General features: G+C 43.8%; 1 protein-coding gene across 1 annotated transcript in view; it reads right to left on the bottom strand.

Annotated features, from left to right (window-relative positions):
- Window positions 1-9031, bottom strand: part of psda (pleckstrin and Sec7 domain containing a) — a 36377-nt gene extending 27346 nt beyond the window's left edge. The window contains exons 1-6 of the mRNA XM_084376296.1: window positions 6926-9031; window positions 5537-5654; window positions 3703-3977; window positions 3348-3622; window positions 2892-3129; window positions 2542-2801 (exon numbers count right to left, since the gene is read on the bottom strand). Coding sequence (XP_084232422.1) covers window positions 2542-2801; window positions 2892-3129; window positions 3348-3622; window positions 3703-3977; window positions 5537-5654; window positions 6926-8776 — 3017 coding nt within the window. The 5' untranslated portion in view covers window positions 8777-9031. The remainder of the gene's footprint in view (window positions 1-2541; window positions 2802-2891; window positions 3130-3347; window positions 3623-3702; window positions 3978-5536; window positions 5655-6925) is intronic.
- Between the last annotated feature and the right edge of the window lie 7312 nt (window positions 9032-16343).

Raw genomic sequence — 16343 nt, 5'->3', positions numbered from 1 at the left:
CTGTTCTGTCTGTGTTCTGGCTGTTCTGTCTGTGTTCTGTCTGTTCTGTCTGTTCTGTCTGTGTTCTGTCTGTTCTGTCTGTTCTGTCTGTGTTCTGTCTGTGTTCTGTCTGTTCTGTCTGTGTTCTGTCTGTGTTCTGTCTGTGTTCTGTCTGTTCTGTCTGTGTTCTGTCTGTGTTCTGTCTGTGTTCTGTCTGTTCTGTCTGTGTTCTGTCTGTGTTCTGTCTGTGTTCTGTCTGTTCTGTCTGTGTTCTGTCTGTGTTCTGTCTGTTCTGTCTGTGTTCTGTCTGTGTTCTGTCTGTTCTGTCTGTTCTGTCTGTGTTCTGTCTGTTCTGTCTGTGTTCTGTCTGTGTTCTGTCTGTTCTGTCTGTTCTGTCTGTGTTCTGGCTGTTCTGTCTGTGTTCTGTCTGTGTTCTGTCTGTTCTGTCTGTGTTCTGTCTGTTCTGTCTGTGTTCTGTCTGTTCTGTCTGTTCTGTCTGTGTTCTGTCTGTGTTCTGTCTGTTCTGTCTGTGTTCTGTCCGTGTTCTGTCCGTGTTCTGTCCGTGTTCTGTCTGTGTTCTGTCTGTTCTGTCTGTGTTCTGTCTGTGTTCTGTCTGTTCTGTCTGTTCTGTCTGTGTTCTGTCTGTTCTGTCTGTTCTGTCTGTGTTCTGTCTGTTCTGTCTGTTCTGTCTGTGTTCTGTCTGTTCTGTCTGTGTTCTGTCTGTTCTGTCTGTGTTCTGTCTGTTCTGTCTGTTCTGTCTGTGTTCTGTCTGTGTTCTGTCTGTTCTGTCTGTGTTCTGTCTGTGTTCTGTCTGTGTTCTGTCTGTTCTGTCTGTTCTGTCTGTGTTCTGTCTGTGTTCTGTCTGTTCTGTCTGTGTTCTGTCCGTGTTCTGTCCGTGTTCTGTCCGTGTTCTGTCTGTTTTGTCTGTTTTGTCTGTTTTGTCTGTTCTGTCTGTTCTGTCTGTGTTCTGTCTGTTTTGTCTGTTTTGTCTGTTCTGTCTGTTCTGTCTGTGTTCTGTCTGTGTTCTGTCTGTTGGACTGATTTTTGGCATCATGTAGTTCCTCCCTCTCTTTGTTCACTGTGTTCTGTGTTCTGAGCTGTGTTGTGGGTTTGTTGGTTCCGGCTGGTTGAATTTGAGGAGTTGCTTCTTCATTTCTGACAGTAAATGAAAAGTCTTTGAGTTTAAGACAAAATAAACAGTCTGAATACAGAACATCTGAACATCTGAACATCTGGACATCTGAACATCTGGACATCTGGACATTTTTCATAATGTATTCACACTTTATGAAATTAATGATTGAATAGTCATTAGTTGCCTAAAGTGTTGTAACTGTATTGTGATGTTCGCTGTCATGTTTTTATGGGACAACACGTTTTTTTTTTTACATGTTACTAATGTGAATAACCTGGATTCATTTGTTAGGGTCCAGTCTGTGTGTTGATATATGGATCTGTATTTGTACTGTTAAAAAATATACATATATTTATCTTTTATCTGTTGATTGACTCGATCAGTTTCTGTCTTCATGTTTCTCACAGCAGCTAAAAACCTCAAAGTGTAAATTAGAGAATTAAAGATTTAACAGAAAGAAAACATCAGACTGACTGAAACACAGAGTTCAGATGGATTCATTGTGAACTGACTGATGAGATCAACAGATGGATTGAGTTTATATGTGACTGCATATTTAACATAAAACACACATAATGAGAACCACACCCTCCTCGTCTCTCTGCAGCTCTGAGAGGAAACACAATGTGTCGTTGGAGTTTTCAGTTTTAACGGCCTGAACGAGCTCATTAACTTCTCCACACATAAACACGCTGACAGCCACAGAAACGACCAAATTACAGATAAAAATATCTGAAGAACGTTTCACAGCACAGAAGAAAACTTGTTCTCTCGTTCCATCTGAATTAAACTCTGTGGTCTCACATGCTCAGCCGCTAAAAACATGAAAAAGTTCAATGAGCTTTGGTTTGTTCTGCACTTCTTACCTCACAAAGTCTCTAAAAACAAGGTCGTGCTCTTTTACCACCTACACAGGACTGTGTGTGTGTGTGTGTGTGTGTGTGTGTGTGTGTGTGTGTGTGTGTGTGTGTGTGTGTGTGTGTGTTCAGCTCAGCTACACGTCAGACACTCTATAATTAAACACATGTGTTGTCTGACAGCCGGGGCGTTAGGTCCAGTCAAATCCTCACGCACACACGCACGCACGCACACACACACACACACACACACACACACACACACACACACACAGCCTAGTAAACAAGAACTGTAATGTCATGTTGGTGCTCTGGTGCCATCGTGTGGCTGATCAGTGTCACTGCAGCAGGTTTCAGTCTGATTGTTTGTATCTATAAAACATTTTAAATAAAGTTTTCACATACAGAGGGACACTTCACAGCCAGTATGGACAAGAGGAAGGACTACAGCCAACAAACACTCTCCCATGTGTGATATACTTGGTCCTCCTAACCCTGATAAAGGCCACAAAGTGAACAACAGAACCCAGAGCAGTCACTTCCTGTCCTCGGTCTGCACCGGAGACTCACCTGGAGTTGTTGTGGAGCGACGGTGCCGAGCTCGCCTTGCGGAAGCCATCTTTCAGGATGGACCGACGCCACGTCTCTTTCTCAGACTTGGATCGAACCGGAGGGCCACAGTCGTCTTTGGAGCCGCCGCGGAGCCCCGCGCCCGAGGCACTGAGGGTGATTTCGGAGCGAGATGTCTCCGAGGGGGCAGACGGGTCCGGATGGGCGAGCGGGGCAAAACTCAGCTCGATGATCTGCTTGGCGCTGTCGCAGATCTGACTCTGAACACACAAACACATGAGTGTGACCTCCTGCAGTCAGACAGGAAGCAGCTAGATAGCAGATATGATTATTGTAAGCTCCGCCCTCACCTGGATCTCTGGGGTCAGCGTCGGCAGGTCAAAGGTGAACACTGACGTGGATCCAGATGTCAGTAGGTCCACGCTGTCCAGGCTGCTGTAGGAGGTGCCTTTGGCCCGGTGAGACTCCATGATGCTTTCAAAATGGCGGCTGAAGGAGTCGAGGTTGCTTTCGGAGGGTCGTCGGGGGCTGCCGATGGAGATGGGAGACTTGAGTCCACCATGACTGTTAGAGGACGCCTCCAACGGCCTGACAAGTCAACAAACATCAAACTTTAACTACAGATGAAACACAACTTCAACATGTCCTCAACAATCCTGACAGAGATTCATGTGCGACAGTAGGACAACATGTTGGCATTGAATTTGAATCAATTGGTCACATGACCTGAAAGCAATTGATTAAAGATATTCGTAAAGGCAGCGTCAACTTTGTATTAAGCCCTTTGAGTGTGTGTGACCTCTCACCCCTTCAGCAGCAGGCTGAACACCTCGTCCTCCTCCTTGGTGGCTTTCTGTCTCTGTTTGTCTCCCAGCATCCGCACACTGGCCCAGCTCACCACTCCTTCCTCCTCCTCATCCTCCTCCTCCTCCTCCTCCTCTTCCTCCTCCTCCTTCCCCCCACCTGTGTGGGGCTTTGGGGAGGCGTCAGCGGGGCTGAAGCTGGAGTTTCCCAGGACGCTGCGGTTACTCCCAAAGGCCGAGTCCGCCTCCTCGGCTGCCTCGGCCTCCGCCCGCATCACCTGCACAATAAAAACAATCATTATCACACATGAACATGAAGACACTCTGATTCCAGGTGAGATTAACTCCCTGAAATCACCTCGTCCAGGTCGGTCTCCCTGTAGCAGCGCAGCGGCACGGCGTCCAGGTCCGTCTCAGAGTATTTGATGGTCTGGCGGATGATGCCGGTCTTGGGGGTGGAGCCTCGGGGGTTAGAGGTCACCAGTTCCACCTCGATCTGCCGCACCTTGTGATGCGACAACTTTTGACCCTCGCTGTCCCGTCCCCTTCTCTGATTGGGTAGTTTAAGATAGAGGGAGGAGGGAGGGGTGGGGCTGGGCGAGCTGCTGGTTGGAGGTGTATCGGACGGAGCGTCTGCAGGAGAGAAGACGAATTTTTATGTTGACAACTAAAGTCCGAAGTCATGAATGTCCAATTTTACAAACAAAACTGGGAGAAACATTGTGAAGATACATTTCTATGCAGATGATACAGTTTTATAAATACACAGTCGTTTCTTGTTTAAATCAAAATATAATATATTGTGCATTAAAACTAAAACCAATTTATATCAACCAATATTTGCATCGGCAATGGTGTAAATGGCAAAAATGTTAAAGATATGTTAACAGATTTATTTCTGTGTTTGTTACAAAAGTCAGTCAAAATTGTTTAATAACTAAATCTAAGACACTTTTATCAAAATGGTCGTTTATGTTTCATTAAATTCTGCAAAAAAAATGAACATCACCTTTAAAATGGTTAAAGGAGGTTAAAAGAAACGTATTCTGCTTTATTTTTCTTTTAACACTGAATGTAATTATTAAACTATCAGTAGAACTTTGATGAGTACTGATGTATTCAGTTATATGTAGGACTTGATTGATTTACAATCTGCTCATATATCTTAATCTGCTTATTTAATTCCCAAAACATAGACATTAGTCTTAAAAAGTTCAGCAGAGAGCAGGATAAAGTCTCCACTAAAGGTGGGTAACGTTACTCATTAGATAACATCAGCTTTATTAATTAAAACAAGTCTCTTCATACATATACAGAAGTCAGACATGATGCTAAATAAAGAACAGGAAGTGAGTAGTGGTGTGTAGTAATACTCGTGAGCAGAGCTGAATACTGTGAGACCTTTTCTCGCTGATGGTAAGCTTCGACTAATTGGCTTAGACGAAGCTGGAGCTACTTGTTTACATGGCTGAGTACAAGAGAAAAGACAGAATGGCCCTTTAACCCGCTGGAAGCTAAAAGTGACGTAAACAAAAACTACAGCCGAAAATAACACCGTCACCAGGGAAACTAGTGAAACTGCTGCTGTAATCACAGGGTTGAGGGTGTGACACGGTTTGAGAATAAAACACTGCTGAGTTTTTAAATGTAGCAGTTTTCTGTTCAGGATGTACTTAAGTTTATATTCAGTCTAACCAGTGAGTCCCTGAACACCACCTGATTAACACTGTGAGAAAAATGTAGCTAAGAAGCCCTCAGAGGAGTTATCAGTCAAAATAAAGTGTTATTTATTCCTATGATTTGGGACTTGGTTGCTGGTTAAGTTTTATTCCCCTTAGCTCTGAATTATTTCTTTTTCTCTTTTTTGTTACAAAAATCTAAACATGATTAAAATAACAAGAATCATCACCTCACAGTTGTTTGCCTCCTCACACAGGTCAAGATGCTGCTCCTAAACTGTGGTGTGAATAACAGCCAGCACATTTTTTTACTTTTGGATATAGAACATCATCACTTCATCATTTTATCCCATTAGATATGTTTGTGTGTCATTTTGTTGCAATTATCATACAAATTGTTGAGTAATGGCCAAAAATGTGTTTTATGAGGTCACAGTGAACTTTGACCTTTGATCATCAAATTTGAAAGAATTCCCTGAAAGCGTTCTTGAGACGTCGCGGTCATTATATTACCTCCAGCACCTTTACTGCAGCGGCTCTCCTCGGTCTTCCCTCCGAACAGGAACTCCCACTTGGCCTGAGCGATCTTCTGCGATCTCGAGGACAGAGTCGCTGCTGAGCCGCTGTCCGACTGAATGAGGAGGAGAGAAAAATATATATATTTTTTAGATCCATGTCAGGGCATCAGAGGGAGTTACACATGAACACATTGTTGACAGTGTTTTGTCCACTGTGTTACACAATCATAGAAAACTGTTTTAAAGTCAATTAGTGGACATGTTTGTTTGACCTCCTCTGCATCTATGTAACAAACTTAACCTGAGTAATGCTTAAAGTAGAGAAAATGTTAAAAATTGTGGACAATTGTGAAGCACACCTTTAGTTTTAAGGAGAATGAACATGTTATCTAACTTTTAAAAAGGTCTCTCCGCCCTACAGGACAGCAGGACTGACAAGACACCTGAAAACAGCATCATCAAACTTTGTTACAGCTGCTGTAAGCATCACTTTTGTATTAGAATTAGTTTTTCAAACAGTAACTCATGTCTCTCCTCCTGCTCATGAAGTATAAGAGAAAAGACATTTTTTTAGTATCTCTGCCCATTTTATCCAATCAGGACAGAGAACTACATAAAGAGAGCATGATCCTCCTGGTGATTACTGCTCCACGTTCATGTAGTGACGTACAGAGGAGGGACTGCTAACTTACAACAGACAGGAAGTTAGATAAAACGACGATGACGCTTACAGCAGCTTTAAGGCATTTTAAAATGTTTCATCCCATCGTATCATAAGGGTAGAAACATGGTCCATGCAAGTACACAAACGCAAATGACAACGCCTGGACATGAGTCCTGAGTGAACCTACTGCACAGAAGGAAAAGGGGAGAGAGAGAGAGACTAGGTGACAAAATGCCATAAATATACCAAAGAAAACAGATGTTCAGCTCAGGCTTCGTCAAACTGGTCAGAACCCAAACAACATGGTGAACTTTCTCTGTTGTTTAATGCACCAAAAGGTTCAACACTCAGTTTGCAGCTCACGCTTGTGTTGCGTTACAATTTTCAGGTGACACATTTCAAAATGCAGTGACGGATGATATCAATCTTGCACAGCTTGAAGCATCAGCGTTGGGTATTTCCGTGGACCATGTTTCCTCTTTTAGTCATGCCAAAGCTTCATGGGAGGTGTAGTTGTTTGTTGTTTGTTATCGGATACAATGATGATTGAAACCCGCCACAAGAATTAAAAGAATTTGGATTTCTGTTACATATTTATTGTTTTGGATTGAGTGGTAATGTGACAATATGTAATTACATGATGGAAACATACACACCATCTAAATTACTTCCTCATACACACATTAAACCAAACCCTGACCACCCTCCCGTCCGGCCGACCTGTATCCCTGAGCCGGTGTCTGCTGTGTCATGGCTGGACTGGCTCGAGGTTTCAGGCGACGGACTGTCGTTTCGATCCAGCGGGGAACTGTCTCCCATGCTGCCTGTTACCCCACTGGAGCTTTGAGAGGACGTCCCGGCAGCCCCGCTGTGATCCTGAACCTCCTCCCCCTGATCCTTGGACAGGCTGATAACTGGTGTCTGGTACCCCTGAACTGACATTTTCACTCCTTTTTCTACCCCGACCTTCCTGTGATACTCCTCTTTGCTTGGAGGGTAAACTCTAGACTGTCTGTAGTTTTCTTCAAAGAGTTTGTCTCCATGGTGGACTGATCCAGTCTCCCTCCACTCCTGGTGCCTGGAGGCCAAGCTCACAGGCAGAGCCTCTGTGTTTTGGCTGGAGAGAAGCCTCTTAGAGAGTTCAGGGCTGTCTCTTGGTGATCTATCAAAGAGCTGATCATACTGTTTCAGCTCCATGCCAGGTGATTTGCGGTCTCCAGTGAACTGTGGTGGCTGGTAGCGGTGCAGGGATGACGTGTCCTTGGTGAGTGATGGACCATGTTGGTGCCGTGGGTCCAGGACTGGTGACTGAGAGGCGGCTGCACGATGCAACCTAGCGGGCAGGGCTGGGGACGCTGGTAAAGACAGGCCTTTCTGGGGTAAAAGAGGTGAGACACGTCCTGGTCTGGTCTGAGGGATTGCTTTGTCTGTTTTGGATCTGTGGTTCTGCTTGTCAGCCTGTGAAGGCTCAGGGGAGCTTTGTCTGTGAAGAGTGGCATAAGGTTGTGATTCTCTCAGGAATGGCCCTCCTGTCTTTGGACTCTCTGACCTCAGTGACTCAGCTTGAGACGATGTTGGAGAGGGAGTTCGTCTGTCTGCAAAGATGCTGGACAGTTTGGCAGCCTCCACGGCCAACTTAGACGCCACTTCAGCATTTGAGGACGGGGAGACGCTTCTCCTTCCATTGGTCAGGCTGACGGTGTCACTGGCTCTACTGCTGCAGCGTGACGATTTATAGTGAGTCTTGCTGGATAAGTTATCATTAGCACTGTAGTGTATACGGTCTGCAGCACTATGGCTGGTGTTGGTGATTTTAGCACTATAACTGCTATTAACACTGTGTTGGGGGTTCCCACTAGCTTGGTAGCCAGTCCTAGAGTGGTTGCTGGTGGGGTAATGGTTTGCTGGGATCTCATGCTGGATGTCTGTGGGTCTCCCCGCAGGTAAAGGAGGATGAAATTTGCTGGATAACCTGGGGCTCTCATCCCCCACCCATGGCCTCTGGTAGCTCTGGGGCGGGACATGAGAATGAGGAGCTGAGGGTGGAGCCACTGAGTGAATGGGGTACCCAGAGTGGGCACATAGGTGGTCAGAGGCAGGACTTCTAGGTAGTCCATTCACTGAACCACGGCAGACTCCCTTATCTAGCCCCAGGAGCTGGGTCTTGGACGGCAGGGTGAGGTTGTTACGGGGTAGGACAGGTGACCCCGCCCAGGACCGGCAGCGAGGGTACTGGTAGTGCCGTGGCAGGGTCGGGCTGTAATTCTCAGGGCTGTGACCAGCAAATCTACGCCTGAGTTCTGGGGATCCAAACTCCTCCAAGGCCCTGTAGGTGGCATCTCTGGCCACTGCATCCACGGTAGCCCTCTGCATGTAAGGCAAGCCTAGTGGAGACTGATTCTGAGACGGGTAGGGGTGACTGTGGTAAGGTTCGCCCTGCCCTGGCTGACCATTGTACCACACTGGGTCACTCAGCCTCTTCCGGAGATGGTTGGGCAGCGGCTGCCCCTCCATTCTGTTCAGAGGATGGTCCAACTCACTTTGGCACACAGAGGTACGGCGCCCCCCCATGCTGTGAACATTAGACTTCTCTATGTAGCCATAGGACACCACAGATGTCTTCCCCTCCTCACCCCCCACCTGTGGGACCTCATAGGACCAGCGTTTGTTGGTGGGTGTGGAGGGTACAGTCAGCCTCCCAGATGAAGAGGAAGATGGTGAGAAAAGCACTCTCCCCTGGTGGGGATCCACGTCAGAGGGACGGGGGGGTCCCAGTGAGCCATGCTGGCCTGGACTAGTCGTTCCAGGTGCAAAGACGTGGAGCAGCTGACCGTACAACACATCCTGCCGCTGGACCTGGGTGGGAGACCCTGTTGCATCAGGGTTTGCAAGTTGAAAGCTGACTGTGTGCCTAGACGAGGAGTTTGGAGCAGATAAACTGTGGCCTCCAACCCCAGTTTGGTGCTGAGAGACTGGAGAAAGATCCGGACTGTGGTTGGGGCTGGAGCGGGTGGAGCTCCTCTGAGAGTGAGGGAGGACGTCTGGGCACGGGAGCATCAGGTGACCAATCTGTTCTTCTGGCACCTTCCCTTCCTCCTCACCAACAGACCTCACCTCAACGTACAGGTGGAGGACTTTACCTGCCTGAGACATGTTGGCAACTTAGTCAATTAAATGTCTTCCTTTTTCTTTGCGCCTTTGCAATTTGTGCAAAGGATCCTTTGACCTCCCAGGTACCCAATCATCAAGTACCAAACTGTTTGATGAGGGTCAGAGGTGGAACAGGACTACCAGGTGTGTCCTCCATCTTTTCATTATGTCTTCAACCTGCATCAGGAAGCAGAAACAGAGACAACATTAGAATTATAGAGAAGTTAACATTAGTTTATCAATTACAGACGATGACAAGGACACTTTCTTCAAGATCTCACAAGCCTCTTTTCATGACACACAATCAAAGTCCAGGCACTCCTCACTTCTCAGGTCATTCAGTCACACATTCAAACACATACAGGTTTGTTTTGTGTTCTTTGTTGCAGGGCTTTGCATGTAAAATAAACTGCTGTGGCTGATACGCTAGAGGTTCAAGGAACTCTTAACATTGAAAGAAGGTAGTCCGAATAAATGCTTCCAGATATCACTGGTAGTTATTGATAGCAAAATGTAGTTGTCTCTGGAGCATTTGCAAAGTGACAACAATAAATGTCATTCTCATGTTCGTAGTGTAACTAAATGAGGTTTTCCACCCAACGAGCCTTAAAACTCGTGGACAATGATCCAGTTTGACCCTCAACACTTCATGTCCTCTGTGACCCTCCTATGTAGGTCAACTAGAGTCCTCTGACCAGAGACAAACAGCCACAATCAGAAACCAAAGACCTTTCATGTTTTATTTATCAGAGACAGAAGTCAAGTAAAACACTGCGTACTGCCACATCTGTAGTGTTAAAGAAGGGTAAATGTGGGGAAAGCTGCTCGTTACATCAGTTTCAATTTGAAGAAAGTTAAGTTTAGTTTTTGGGAAAGTTTTGATCGAACCTGGACTAGGCGAGGACTTTGTTCACAGTCAAAGCTCTCAGTTCAAACACTAACGATCATTCAGAGCATCGTAAAGGAGTGCCAGTGCCAGAGATCTGGTGAATTTTGTTTAATGCAGATCTATTAAGCAGTTTGCCAGATGATCTCTGGGAAGTTCAGAATCAAAGCAGCAAAGTGACAACCACTGAACAATAGGAACCAAGACCAAATACAGTGTTCATTACAAACACAGTAATGATAAAGCCTAGACCCCCGCATCAACCCATCAACTCCTACATTATTAAGAGAATCTAAACAAGTTCTAGGAGTTCTTTAAGATGTTGTCGTGGTCACGAAGGAGGATCAAGGGTCATTTACAAGGTTCTAGACAACTGGATCCTTTTGATAGGTCTGCATTATCTTGGACTGCCTGTAGGGTACAGATCCAGTTACATTAGTTGTATAACTTCTTGGTTCTAGTGCCTCTGAAGAGGTCCCAGTGGTCCTTTTGGAGGTTCTAGTTTGCCCCATGGGTTTTTTAAATGTCATTTAAGAGGTTCTTGTGGTAAACTAGAGGTTCTTTAAGTTCTAGTGGACACTGAGAAGGATCTAGGAGTACTTTAAAATGCTCTAAGACGTTCTAATGATCACTGAGTATTTTCTATGTTTCCTAAAAGATGTTGTATGAGTCCTCTCATTGTCATTGTGGAGAATCTGCTGGATATCGAACGTCTATATTTTTATGCCACCAGCCGATTTGCCTCAATACTATAGAGTATCAAAAAATGTCATTGAATACCAAATTTCAATATCTAAGGAGTTAATTTCATCAGCATCAGACAGCCAATGAACATGCAGCATGTTTGTTGTGCCAAGTTCCAACAGTGCTGTTTGAACAACAATTCGATTGTAATAGCCGGGTTTCAACCCATAGGGGGCAGTCACTCTTACCTTTTTACAACAAAATACACCAAATTGAAATACTTTGACTAAAATGTCAAGAGTTGGACCAGAATACATCAACAACACTACTTCATACCCAAATACATTTGTTTTCAGCAGAAAAAAGTGGTTTGGGGGTTTAGTTACACTTTAAGGTCCTTTCAGTGGCTGAACACCTGTGAGAGACATTAAACAGTTCTCTCCTCCACCATCTTCAAAACAGCAAATAAGTGAAAATCTTTATAAAGAAAGCTGTTCATCCCTCCTGTACAGATCTGCAGGCTTGGAGAATCTGTGGCTCACAAGCAGCACTGAGGTGAGATTCTACTTTCATTTGTCACCCGTCTGTAAATGAATCTGTAAATGTAAAAACCTTAAAAGGGCCTTTGTGTCCTCTGAAAAGGTCAGATGCCTCGGTAATTACATGTCCATTCATGTCTTCAGCCATCCTCCAACATGGCGGCATGAACGTGTGGCGAGCAGGCGCCAAGTCACACAGTTTGATTCGTCTATTAATAGAAGAGGAAAAGCAGCTTGGAGTTCAGGTGAGAACAGCCGTCGTACGAGCGTCTGATCTGCAGGTCAAACCAACAAAACTCTCACATCCGACAGTTTAAGTCTTTTCTTCATTTTATAACTTGCCCAGTGAAATCTGACCTACCTTACACTTTCTGTTCATGGTCGCTTTGCTCTATTTCTGCTCTCTGCCGTCTGCTGTCTGTCTACAGTTTCCTTCAGAATCTCACTGCTCGTCTATTCCAGGTTTTACAGTAAAACTGCAGAAATCGTCCTCAGAAGGAGGTCAGTGGTTTAGATCATGAGGAGAGACTGAAGTCACATGAAAACACCACACACACACACACACGCACACACGCACACACACACACACACACACACACACACACACACACACACACACACACACACACACACACACACACGGGTGTTGAAGATAAAACAGAGTCTTGTCCTGAATGTGAAGTTTAGATGCTGATGGAGCTCAAAGTGTGAAACTATGAGGCAATTTATTCTCATTATAATGTTTCATTTGATCTTTTGTCAGTGATGAAATACCTGCCGAAAAAATTTACAGTGTACATTCAACTGAAAATGTTGGACAGAAGGAACTTTTTGTTGTTCATCTTAAATAACACTACGCTCTTATTTTGAAATAAAGACAAAATAAGTAGTAGCAGTTGACATCATGATCAGTGTAATTTGATTGGCTGAGTGCTGATCATGTGATTGAAGGTCGGTCAGCACTGGGACCACAGAGTCATGAGTGATGTTGGTTTGTGACTGGTTATCATTTTAATATTAAATTAAGTGTCATGTGTTTTGGCTCCATTACTCTGTTATCAGTCAGAATATCAGTTTATGTCTGTTTGAGTTTCTCATTTAGCTTATTTTGTTGTATATTTTCTGATGTATAAGTTTAGATAAATCCAAGTTGTGACATTTACTCCAACAGATCGTAAAGATTGATCAATAGCGTGCATGTTATCATCTAAAATCATAAATATGTGTCAGACAATAATATCGTCTTTAGTGATATTTAGGAAGGACAATAATCTGCAGGTGTGGACTGAAGGAATCTGACGAATCTTCAACCAGCTTCAAACCAACAAAACATACAGACAAACTGCAGCGATGTAACAGGAGAACACAAACATGATTAACCAAAACTTAAATAACATATTAGAGCCTTTAACAAAACATATTAGAGGTTTAACAAAAGACTGTGAAAATAACACAACAGCAGCAAAAAAATAACCGTCACTTGGAACTTCCCCGAACATCCTTTTTCTGCTTTATATCCCGTAAAAAAAAAAGTTTCATGTTGGGACGATACTGATACATCTGATATCAGTCGAGCTTTACAGAACAGTCTAGATGTTCCCTGACATAGATGAGGAAATGTGCTGATGCTAACTGTCAGAACCTGAATGACGGTTCAGTTTCCTCGAGAGAAGAAGAAGAAGAAGAAGAAGAAGAAGAAGAAGAAGAAGCAGCGAGCCGTCTGACTGAGCCGACCCTGTAAAGAGTCTCTCAGAGTTGATTGAATTTAGCTGCTCACACATCAGCCCTCATCACCGTCACGCTTAACTTAATCTGATGACCTTCAAAAAGGAGCAGGATGTGATCCTGTGAGTCTGTTTCACTGTGAAACTCATCTAGTAAACAGAAATATAATGAAGTCAGAGTGAAGAGCTCCATGTTCTGTTGATAACTGAGGAATTTAAACCATCAACTGCAGCGACCACGACACCAGAGTCCTCAGACTTCAGAGTCATCACACTCTTCAATCCATTTTCTTTAGAGGCGTCAGTGAGACGGCGTTCTGATTGGTTATCAGCATCCATCAGTTCAGAGAAAATATCCCAAAGTCCAGTCAGCCGGTGGACCGAAGAGTTAACTCAAAGTGAAGTCATATTTTATCAGGCTGATCAGATTCTGTGACGACGACGAGTGAAACAATCTAGATTCTGCATCAAAATCAGCTTCTGATGTCATCATTGAAAACAAAACAATATCAAGCTTAATGTTAGCCTGCAGCTAGCTCAGCGTCAGCCTGCAGCTAGCTCAGCGTCAGCCTACAGCTAGCTCAGCGTCAGCCTGCAGCTAGCTTAGCGTTAGCCTGCAGCTAGCTCAGCGTCAGCCTGCAGCTAGCTCAGCGTCAGCCTGCAGCTAGCTCAGCGTCAGCCTGCAGCTAGCTTAGCGTTAGCCTGCAGCTAGCTCAGCGTCAGCCTGCAGCGAGCTCAGCGTCAGCCTGCAGCTAGCTTAGCGTTAGCCTGCAGCTAGCTCAGCGTTAGCCTGCAGCTAGCTTAGCGTTAGCCTGCAGCGTCACTTCCAGACTCTTCTCCTGTGTGATGAAGGCGATCAGCTGACTGGTACCAGAGGAAACTCTGTCGGACATGTTGGTTTATATTCTCAGTCAGAGATCCTTTATTGATTTGTTTGTGAAGAGGGTTCACTCTGGACAGATATAAGAAACTGAAATTTTTAACAAACTGAATTTCTCTCTCTTGTAGTTCTGACGGCTGGTTGTTGATTTTTGGTGAATATTATTTAGACTTGTCAAAAAGCCTCCAGGAGAAAGTCCAGCTGTTGCTGTAAAATACTGCTATCTTTGTGAAGAAGAGTGTGTCAGGACATAAAACCAATGATCTGTTGATCTTTACTGATGATTTGTAGAATTGTGAAACATCTCCTGACTGTTACAGAGTCATGGGACCTGAGAGATAATGCTGATTGTACCCTTTCATATTAAAGACAAAAGCCAGAATATTTTCCAAACCTGCTGCACATCATCATCATCATCGTCATCATCATCATCATCATCATCAGGGGCACTAAATTCTGCGTCACCAGTTTAATGTAAGTATTCACAGCTGCAGCTGATGCAGTGTCTGGAGAGAAATGTGTTGTTTACTTCATGAAATCATTTTTCTCTCAGTGTGTGACAGAAAGTGGAAAACATCTGTAAAACATTAAAGCAAACAGGAAACATTCTGAGATTAAAGATCAGTCACTTCCTGTTTACACCGACAACAACACTGAAGAGTCACAGAGAAACAAGCTGCTCGCTCTTCACCTGTTTCACTTTAAACTGATCTGAAGCAGCCTGATCTGGGCTGTCAGAGGGGACTCTGGGATATGTAGGACATCAGTAACCAGGGCAGAGAGAGGAAGAGTAGTAACTGAGAAAACTTAAACATCTATAAACTGCGACCAATCAGAGAGAGTCAAGTCACAAACAGCTGAGACGCATCAGGACAGATTCATGTGGAGACGACGTCGACCTACTTCACAACACATGAAACTACAGACTACACCTTAACCTTTCACACACTCCATTTTAATATTGCTGCTCTCTGATTGGATGTTTGATGTGTTTAGCCTCAGATATTGTTGATCGGACTGTTTTAATGTTTTAATGTTTGTCTTCATGAGCAGATTTTGGACATTTTCTGTCTGGTTTGATTATTAAAACTGTTTCTAGTATCTTTATATTATTCCTGGATGTCCTCTGTTAACAAAAATGACTTGTTTCTATACTTTCCATTTTCAGATTGTTTTGTTTGTACGACTTTATTCTCCCCACGAGGACCCTCGAGATAAATCTAACAGATCAATATTACATGGAAGAAGGAAAAATATAGTTTTTCTACAAAAAGTGATGCTTTCCTTTTATTTTTGCTTCTTCGTGTTCTGAGTTATTGAACATTCAAAGGAGCTCTCTGTCAAGATTAATGAGGTAACAATACAAACTGTTTCCATCAGTGAATAAACAAGCTGTTCTCACAGGATAATAAGGTCCCAGAATACTGTCTGAAGATAGAGAGGTGGCAGGGTCCGCCACATATAAACAAAGTAAACCAGTATAACAAAAACAAAAATCAGCCAATGAGGATCTTTCTCTGCTCATTAACATTTCTTCACCTAAACTACAGGCTGCTCCTTTAATCTACAGACTGCTCCTTTAGACTACAGACTGCTCCACTACATGTATTTGATACTTTTAGTTACTAGTTACTTTACAGATTACATGCTGCATCACATTTTTAAACTCATTAATTTTCTCATCAATCGGATAAAAACAGTGATTGTGACGATCAGCTGACTCACATATTACTCATTATACATACATGTAAATATATGATCAGTTACTTTACTGATACTTTGATACTTAAGTACATTTAACATCAGATCCTTTAAGACTTTTACTCGAGTACTCTTCATTTGTGTGACTTTATGAATGAACCGTGATATAAATCTGTGAGCAGGTTTGTTTCCACTATAATTTTATCTGTTTATAATTTTTTAATATCAGTAAGTAGAATGATAAAAACTATGAGTTCTCCTGTCTGTCGGACCAAACTACAGAGCAGAGCAGCAAAACATACATCATCAGGACTGAGCCTGACTTTATATCATCAGGCGGAGATGATGGCTGAGCCTGACTTTATATCATCAGGAGGAGATGATGGCTGAGCCTGACTTTATATCATCAGGAGGAGACGATGACTGAGCCTGACTTTATATCATCAGGAGGAGACGATGACTGAGCCTGACTTTATATCATCAGGAGGAGACGATGGCTGAGCCTGACTTTATATCATCAGGAGGAGACGATGGCTGAGCCTGACTTTATATCATCAGGAGATGATGGCTGAGC

Source organism: Pagrus pagrus (genome assembly GCF_965226575.1).
Source record: "Pagrus pagrus genome assembly, chromosome: 15".
NCBI classification, from domain to species: domain Eukaryota; kingdom Metazoa; phylum Chordata; class Actinopteri; order Spariformes; family Sparidae; genus Pagrus; species Pagrus pagrus.
Note: the sequence above shows the minus strand (reverse complement) of the source record. Positions and strands in the feature narration are given on the sequence as shown.